This window comes from Eubalaena glacialis, chromosome 8 (genome assembly GCF_028564815.1).
Source record: "Eubalaena glacialis isolate mEubGla1 chromosome 8, mEubGla1.1.hap2.+ XY, whole genome shotgun sequence".
Classification (NCBI taxonomy): Eukaryota; Metazoa; Chordata; class Mammalia; order Artiodactyla; family Balaenidae; genus Eubalaena; species Eubalaena glacialis.
In genome coordinates this window covers 124,163,619-124,173,343 of record NC_083723.1, presented here as the reverse complement: position 1 = coordinate 124,173,343, position 9,725 = coordinate 124,163,619, and the positions used below count along the sequence as shown (strand labels likewise).

General features: G+C 37.4%; 1 protein-coding gene across 4 annotated transcripts in view; it reads right to left on the bottom strand.

Moving 5' to 3' along the window:
• Window positions 1–9,725, bottom strand: part of GALNT11 (polypeptide N-acetylgalactosaminyltransferase 11) — a 48,571-nt gene that overhangs the window by 15,381 nt on the left and 23,465 nt on the right. For all 4 annotated transcript variants that reach the window (XM_061198198.1, XM_061198199.1, XM_061198200.1 and 1 more), the window contains exons 3-6: window positions 6,707–6,830; window positions 5,150–5,316; window positions 3,125–3,250; window positions 648–897 (exon numbers count right to left, since the gene is read on the bottom strand). In XM_061198198.1, coding sequence (XP_061054181.1) covers window positions 648–897; window positions 3,125–3,250; window positions 5,150–5,316; window positions 6,707–6,830 — 667 coding nt within the window. The remainder of the gene's footprint in view (window positions 1–647; window positions 898–3,124; window positions 3,251–5,149; window positions 5,317–6,706; window positions 6,831–9,725) is intronic.

Here is a 9,725-nt window from a genome sequence, read left to right as displayed (position 1 = left end):
AATATATTTTTTAAAAAGCTGTATTAAAAAAAAAGTTTAAAAGAAAAAGTAGGTCTAAGAACTTTAAAAAGTACAAATACAGACAAACGTCTCTGAAATCTACATGAGAAATTTAAAAGAAAACAAAAATAAGGAGAAATAACATATGAGATTTATAATATGAGAGAATATGGATGAAAATTGAAAATAATTCACATACGATGACTCAGTAATTGTACGAGTAGGAATCCATCCTAAAATCCTAATTATAGAAAAGGCTTATGTATTAAATGTTCTTCACAGTACCACTCACACTAGCAAAGAACTGAAGATGTGTTAACGACCAATGCAATAACCATGGTATGTGATATAAACAACACAGCACAGGGGGTCCTCCCAGGCTATCCTATGCAACAATTATCCCAGGATATTGTTGACTTCTTCTGCCTTTCTCACTAAGATATAAATCCTTGAGGGCCTGGACAATTTCTTATTCATAAATCTTTCCTTAGGACTTGGCAGAGTACGTAAAATTCAGTAAGCACTCAAAAATTTTTAATGGACAAACAAGTTAAGCCAACACTTTTGCTTCCTGCAAAGGAGAAGGAATTATCTTTGAGTGAGTTTCCTCTTGCGGGAATTTTTCGCACATACAGGAGAAATCTTACTTTATTGGTGCAGTAGCTCCGTCTGTTCCTCCGAGCTCAGAAAGGGGAACGAGGTCCCATTTGAAGTGCAGCCCCCAGTTGAATCCTCCCCGCACCACAGGGGACGAGCTGTAGGCCAGCGTGTCAGCGCTGATGATGTCGATCACCGGGCACACCACCATTTGCCGGTCCTCCCGGATGGCAGCCAGCAGGGGCTGCAGCCACATCACATTCACCTCGCAGTGGCTGTCCAGGAACACCAGGACTTCTCCTGGGGAGGCAGACAATAGAGGCCCTGAAAGCTGCACCGCACTCAAGTTAGGTGTGGCCACCAGTTCACGTGCTGATGCATTTACAGGCGTGAAAGGTAACTGCCACCCTTGCAGCCCAAACTATTAAACCAGTACTCAGAAGTCTGTTAGCCAGGAATTCTGTCTGAAGTGTACTGCTGTGATTGAAGAACATATGCAAACAATATGCACAACCTGTGAAAGAATTTACAGACGATTCATATTCTCCTCAGTAAAAAGATTCAAAGTCTCACAGGAACAATTCAGTTCTCTGGACAGCCACGTATGGAGTGCGGTGCAATGATAGTGGTCAGCTGTGCGTATTTTTAGTACAATTATTGTAATGGAAATATTTATAAGTTTAGTATGTATTTCCCTGCCTTAGTAAACAGAGGTTAGAGAACATAACTCATTTTCACTGGTGACTCGGACACATGACCCCAGTTATCGATTATGGCTACAACACAGCGATTCTCAGGAGTGAGAGAAGCGTGCAGCCCTCTCACCACGTCAGCAACACGGCTCCCTTCTCCTTGGATTCACCACTTGACTGCCACGCGCTCGTTTCTTTTTCTTCCATTTCCCACCCTTCCTTTCTAATCCCCCCAATCTCATCAGCCACGGGATGCTCTTTTCTTCTAGTTAGTAAAATTAAAACGTAAAGATTTTATCATGCATTTTTAACTCCTCTTGATAAATGTGAGCAGGAGTGAGGGTTTCTTTGATAATCCCAAACTTCTTTGATAACTTAATGGTTATTCTGAACAGCTGAGAAACTTAGAATCTCATCATCAGACAGCATTATTATTTTTCCAAACGTTTATCCATGAAATGTATTGATACAGATTTTACGTGAATTTCATAAAGCACCGGATGCATCCTATTCCAACTAACAGTAGCAGAAACACCTCCAGCAAGAAAGTTCTCCAGGATGACGGCGACTTAGTCGTGCCCTCAAGGCCGCCTGTGAAGGACCTTATGAGGCCGTAAAGAGCACGCCGCTCAGCAGACGCCGTTTAATACGGAAAATAAGGCAGAATGTTGAACCTGCCCGCTATTCAAGTGAAGGGAACGCAATTCAGTCAAGTTTCCTCTGAGGAGAAAATGTATAATAGCTTTTTTTAATTCTAAAAATGTTACTTTTTCAATTAAAGCCAATTTAACTAAATGAAGTAAGATAATAACAGTCACACAGAACCTGAGATTGATTTCCCAAAAACTGGCTTATTTATTGACAGATCCTAAACTATATTTGAACAAGGACCAACAGAGCATAAAGAAAAAAACTAAATGACTATTGTTACCTGAAAAACAATAAACTCTCAGTAACAATATACTATAACAGTACGATGTTCTGTGACATAATCTTGCCATTCCCTACAAATACCCCACAATTTTCTCTCTATCTTGTGCCCTCAGTATGTCAAAACTAGACTCAAAAGAAGAAAAATCGCCTTGAATTCAATCTGCATATGACTGCAGACTGGATGGAGGGGAGCTACTTCTCATTTTTTGTTAATTGCTCCTGTTCACTGCAGGTTTAAGAGAAAGGAGGGAAGAAGAAAGATTCTAAAAATGAAGTCACAGCTAAACCCAGCAAATGGGACAGTGGGTATACAAGGAGGGGTGGTGGCAGAAAGCAGTGCCAACCACTTAAACCCCAGTGACTGGTTATCTTGATAAGAGCAGTATATGGGAAGGTAGGAGATTTTTTTCACTACTAGGGAATGCCCCCCCAAAGTTCTGGAATTTTAAAATTATCTTCATGATTTTTTTTTGCCATATCCAGGCATTACCTGCAGTATTAGATACCTAATATTTTTAAACAAATTCATTTGTTTTAACTTAAATAAATGTATTTTAAAAGGAAAAATTTTTATCAAGATCATAAATGAAAATTAGGATCACCAACCTTCCATAGAGGTAACTGTAAAAAGAAATACATTTGAATCGATATAATGTAACTGAAGAAAAACCAGAAAGGCAGACCACTGAGGACTCGAGTTCACCTCCTTGGAGCCTGTGCTTTGGGACAACTGGGTTGGAGTTATGGAAAGGCCTTTCCCAAACTGAACAAGCCTCACCTTTCCTGCTGGCAGTGCCCACTAAGACACCACCTTTCAGAGACTGACGCAGGATTAGGAGGGCAGGAGACTCAGAGCCCTCATCACTCAACACCCACCCAGAAAGGCCAACGGGAAGTTCTACCTGTTGCGTGGGCTGCTCCAATCATTCTTCCTCGAATCAATCCCTCACGTTTTGTATTTCTTATTACTTTAATCTTTCCAGGGAGGTATTTTTGGATGTATTCATCTAGTTCTCCTTTTACATCATCTGAAAATGAAGAGTCGCACAACTGTTCAAACCACATGAGACATATGCACAGACATTTTGCAGATTCTCTAGTCGTGGCTGGTACTTGCGACAACAAATTTTTAGGCAAATATAGAATCTTCCTCTGCTTTATTTTAAAAGAAGATCATAGCTTATCTTGGAAGGAAGAAAATGAGGGTTAAGAGTTGGAATACTAGCCTAAAGGAATAGTTACTTAAGTTATAGACTTATCTGTATTTCCATAGCAACTAACACAACGCTTTGCATAAAGAATGTTTGAAATGAGTATCTTGAGTGAATGAATGTTTGGCTGACTGCATATAAATCAGATTTAAAACAAAATGATATGTAAATATCTTTTGTTTCAAAGTGATTTATTAAGTCCTACTCCATTTCAGAATAGTTGAGAAACAACTTCTATTGCCCTACCAAGAATTATATAATAGCAGCAGTAAATACATTCTTTTATTAATTTAGCACCTTCCATGGGCACTAAATATTGTTTATAAATTCTAGCTCATTTACCTTTAAATTTCATAATAACTTCAAAGATCATATAAGATAATAATAAGTAATTCTTTCCATAGTTAGTATATAAACCATCGTAAATGATCATGAGTTTTCGCTTTTAGAAAAAATACCCACAAAATGAAAAATACAGGTTTACTTAAAAAAAAAAATTCAACACCATAAATTCTAGAATTATACTACTTAGCCAATCTTCTACTTGGTCCAGACTCAAATTCTTGGTTTTTTTAATCATTCATTTTTGAAATTAATTTTTTTTCTATTTCTCCTATGAGATTTCAATAGTTACCAAGGTTTGAGAATTTTGCACCCATTGGTCTCAGTGTACATTTCCTCATTTTGTATACTTAAGTATACTTGCATACCAGTTCTGTTGTTGATATATGAGAGATGCTTAATAAACCCTTGAGTTGTGAAAAAACATGTAATTGACATACAATTTATCAGTGTATCTCTGCAGGTTACTGTAATGAAAATAGCAGAAGGCTTGGAGTTATGTAGACCAGGGGTCTAATTTCAACTCTACCACTTAACAGCTACAGGATCTTGAGCAAATTACTTAATAGTTCCTCCTCTGTAAAATGGGGATACAACCTCTCTCACAAGGTTGAGGACAGCCCTCCATCCTGCTGTGTGTACGTGAAATCACTTTTAGGAAGAGTCTATGTTGAATTAAAGAAAGGTCTGAAGTATGTACTGAATCATAAAATACTGGCCTTCAGAGATCATCTAAGAGCTATCAGAATGCAATCCACCTTACCTAGAGACAGCTGATGTAACAGACTGATGAGATAAACGTAAGCCAAAGCATTATGTTTAAAAAAGCCAATCTCGAAAGGTCACATACTGTATGATTCTGTTTATATAACATTCTTGAAGGGGTGATGGAGCAGTCCAGTCTGTACCTTGACTGCAGTGGTGGTTACAGAAATCTACTCATGGGATAAAATGACAAATAACTGTACACACATATTGTACCAATGTTAAATTCTGGGTTTTGATATTATACTATAATGATGTAAGATGTAACCATGGAGGAAACTGGGTGAAGGGGTACACAGGACCTCTTTGTAACTTACTGTCTATCTATAGTTATTTCAAAATAAAAATATTCTTTTAAAAAGGTAAGCCAAGGGAAAAATTTCAAGGGCCAAATTTGGGTAGCACAGTTTGAAAACAGATTACAAAGATAATGCAGTTTCTCTGAAGTTACCCTATAATCAGGCATTTAATTGTGGTTGGCTCTGTTGCAACTGCGTGCATGAGGGTCCTCCTATCCACTAAGTACCGCATGGTCAGCTCTGCTGACGTGGTCGGTACGACAGTGAACAGCAGCCCAGACCCCACGCTGCCAATTACAGCAGTCCTCACCGAAGTCACTGTCGTCGTCCACGAGGATAATCTCGTGAAGAAGCCGGGCTGGAGTGCGGTCTAGCACGCTGTGCACGGTCCGGAGCAAGGCAGAAAAGGCTTCGTTGTAGAAACAAATAACAACACTAGCGACTGGCAGATCCGTCGGGTAAGACCTGTCTTTACATCTGTGAAGACGAATATGGGAAAATTCTGACATTTTAAAAGCTCAAATGTTTTAGGTTATTATTCACTAAACATTAACTGTCCCTTTGTTCGGCCTCTTCCTTACATTATTAACAATTTTTTAAAAAGCGTTTAAGATAACAATGTGTTTTCTTATTCAAGAGTTTTACATTTGTTAATGATTTCTCCCTCCAGTACCGGCATCTCTGCTTATTTTTAGGTCAACGTTTTAAAAACTTTCAATTTTTTTTCTTTTTTGATACATAAAAATGTGTTTTTACTAAAATCACTGCAAGTTTTTAATGCAGCACTCATAAGCTGATGTTCAGTTTCTTCTCCTCAATGAGGTTCCAAAAGGAAATAATTGAAATGTGAAATTTTGTATTTGAAAATTTTATTTTTTGCCCAATAATAGAAAAAGATTTGAGTAAACTATGATGTATATCAGGATAATGGAAGAGCTTCCATGTAAGCAACTATTTGATAAAAAGGATTAAGTGGCTTTAAGCAACCACAATAACAAAAACCACTAACTTAAACAATAAAATCTGGAATTCCATGTTCTTTTGCATGGCATACAAAGCCTTCCAATGTCTGGGCCCTGCCCACCTCCAGTTTCTTGCCATTCCTCCACTACAGGCAAAGTGAACTGTTTCAGTCCCTTTGACAAATAGTATAATTTTATGCCTCGATCTGTTCCCTATATAGGGGAAAACCTTCCCTTACATCACTGCTCAGTCATCACCCTCTATGAAGCCTTCCTTGGTCACTCTGCTTTGGAGGACCCCAATTCACCAACTCCTATCACAGCCCTCATTCTTGTGGTACTGCAATTACTCGCTTCTTTATCTACCTCCCCTGCTAGCCTCTAAGCCCTGTGAACCGAGAGACTATGTCTTATTTTGTTTATTTCCAGGGCCTAATAGAGAGTCCAGCAAACAAAAGGTGCTGAAACAGATCTGTGGAATGAATGACTGATTGACCATATGAATGAAAAGCCTTTGAAGAAACAAAAATAATGAAAACAGAAAAGTGAGATGATGAGTAGAATTCTTCACTGATATTCCTTTTTGCCATGAATCCAATAAACAAACATTTAAAGTAAACTTATGCTTGGAAGGTTATTTAATTATATGCAGGTAGCACCTCCCTCCTCTTTCCCACATGATTTTAAATTTCAAAAGAAACACAGCAAGCTCCAGAACTTTGTCAGTACAATCTCAGACCATGTGGCTTCAAGCATAATATGAGTGGAAATCTGTCTTAAGTTTTCTAGTATCCTGAATAATAAGCCTAATTGCAAAATATTAACGCCATCCCCGTGACTTATTATGCTGGCACTAAAAACACTGTGTTATTAAAGTGATTAGCAGAAACCAATAAGGAACATACGCTGCATTCCTTGTATCTGGCACATCTCTATGGTAGCCCAAGCGGTTACTAATAAGCATATTGAAGGCATGTTTCTGATACCCCAAGTCTCTCAACTCCTGATCACGTTCATTAAAAATCATACCTGCAAAACAGTGACGTCACAGTCAGTACATTAAATCTGGAAAGGAATGCTACAATTACTGTTATATTATGATCCTAACGTCTTATAACCAGGTAATAGCCATGTTTCTCAAATCTAGTTTGTCTCCATTTTCAAAAAAGTAAATTGAGGTTTAAGTCAAATTTTTATCAGTTTAGCTCAAAAAGCAAGTGTACCTTAACCATAAATGACACCTGCTCACTAGCCATAATCTTAAGAATATTTTCAAGAGAAAAACTTACCTATGACCAAGAAAAAAGAGACTTCATGATGATTTTTCCATAAAAGCAATAGATTATAGAACCCCATATGGACCTCAACAGGCCCCAATTAATGCAAGGTTTTTTTTTGGTTTTGTTAATTTTTGTCTAAAAAAAAAAAATTTTTTTAACGGCAAGTTTTTATATGAACTCCTCCCCTAAAAAATTATACTACTGATAAACCTTTCTATAAAGTCTCTGGTCAAGAAAGTCCTCCACAGATCTAATCAAGATCATTATAATTTAACATCTTTGCTCTAATATTGCCAGAAATCTTACCTTTACCAAGAACAATAAAGCCTCCTCTTGCTTTCTCTTTCCCACATAAAACCTTTAGCCTCTCCTCACAGAATGACTCCCTCGTAACAGCATTTCTCAAAATCTGGTCATGGAAAACTAATTCCACTGGACATTAATAGACGTTCAAAAGAAAAAAAAAGATTTCACGGTCAAATAATTCAGGAAAAGACTGGATTTTAAAAGTCAAGTAAGGGGGGCTTCCCTGGTGGCGCAGTGGTTGAGAGTCTGCCTGCCGATGCAGGGGACACGGGTTCGAGCCCTGGTCTGGGAGGATCCCACGTGCCGCGGAGCAACTGGGCCCGTGAGCCACAGCTACTGAGCCTGCGCGTCTGGAGCTTGTGCTCCGCAACAAGAGAGGCCGAGACGGTGAGAGGCCCGCGCACCGCGATGAAGAGTGGCCCCCGCTTGCCACAGCTGGAGAGGGCCCTCGCACAGAGGCGAAGACCCAGCACAGCCAAAAATTAAAAAAAAAAAAAAAAAAAAAAAAAAAGTCAAGGAAGGGAATTCCCTGGCAGTCCAGTGGTTAGGACTCAGCACTTTCACTGCCAGAGCCCAGGTCCGAGTTGAGTAGGTTTCTTTTTTTTTTTTTAAAGAATATTGTTTGTTTTATGGATTCCCAGATGTGAGGGGATGAAATACAGAATGCAGTGTTTCCTCAATTATCTTATTTATCCCTATGATTTCTTCTAAGGGTTTTATAGTCTTTGATCCATTCTGAGTTAATTTAATATGACATGAGGTAAGGGTTCAACTTCATTCCTTTGCATGGGGGTATCTATTTGTCCCAGCACCACTGGTTGAAAAGACCATTCTTCCCACATTAACTGCTCTTGGCACCCTTTCTGAAAATCAACTGACCACAGATGTTACTTGTCCTTAGGTATTATTGACCACAGATGCTACTTGGCCACAGATGTCACAGAGTATATTTTCAGACTCTCAGTCTATCCTTTGATCTACTGATACATACCTATTCTTATGCCAGTATCACACTGTCAGGAAGTTTTGAAATAAAGAAGTGTGTGTTCTCCAACTTTGTTCTTTTTCAAGACTGTTCAGGCTATTCAGAGCCCCTTGCAATTCCTTATCAATTTTAGAATCAGCTTTTCCATCTTTTCAACAAAGGCCATTGGGATTTTGATAAGGTTTACATTCAATCTGTGGGTTGCTTTGGGTGGTACTGACATCTTAACAGTATTTAGCATTCCATCCATGAACCTCTTTCCATTTATTTAGGTCTATTTTTTATTTCTTTCAATAGTGCTGTGTAGTTTTCAGTGTACAAATCTTAGACCTCCTTGGCTATATTATTCTTAGGTACTTTATTCTTTCTGATTCCATTGTAAATGAGACTGTTCCCTTAATTTTACTTTTGGACTGTTTATTGCTAGTGTCCAGAAATACAACTGGTTTTGGTGTGTTGATCTTGTACCCTGTAACTTTGCTGAATTCATTTATTCGCTATAATATTTTTTTGTGATCTTTAGGATCTTTTATAAAGAATTTAGTTTTTCAGGTAGGCAATTTGGGTTTGTCACTTCAAATATCTACAATTCTCTCACTACTTCTTTCACAGGCAAACAAAGTCCATTCAAAATGGTAAACCCAATGTTACTTCTTTATAAAAGTTTTACAAAAATTACTATAAACAAAAAAACTAGAAATTTTCCCATTAATGCTTTTAAGATGTCCAAATGGCTGTTTGAAAAAGATTAGAAGGTATATTTTATGAAAACTAAAGTAAGTAATAGCCTCCATTTCCTCATATAATTTTAAATATGTTCAACCTCCTGTATTAGGAAGTGATTAAATCCTAGGAACTGATTTTATTCTTTGAAACTATGATGAAGTGAAAAAAAAAATCTGTTTTAACATTTCCTTTATATTCTGTGGATCTTTCAATCTCTCAGAATCTCTTACTATATGCCTTTTACTCTTAAATTACTTATTATTTAACGCATCAATGAAGATCAAAGTCCTTTTTTAAGTTTTAAAGACAAAGTTTTAAAGGGCTTATTTATCCCTTAAAATTTGCTGAAACCAGGACTCTAGAATTACAGTATTCAGTGTCTTGCTTCCAAATTGAACAGAATATAATTTTTGAAGAATAAAAAAGTTTCTATTTTATAAACTCCTGTATTTAATAAATATGTTCCGGCACCTGAATAATTCTTATAAGTAGAAATCTTATTAGATATAAGTAATCTCAACTTATTTCTAAACTTTATGTTTATGTTCTGTTTTAATTAACTCTGCCTTTCAAAATATGTTAAATATAGTCACTTTTCAACCATTACTTTCCCTTATTGAATAATGC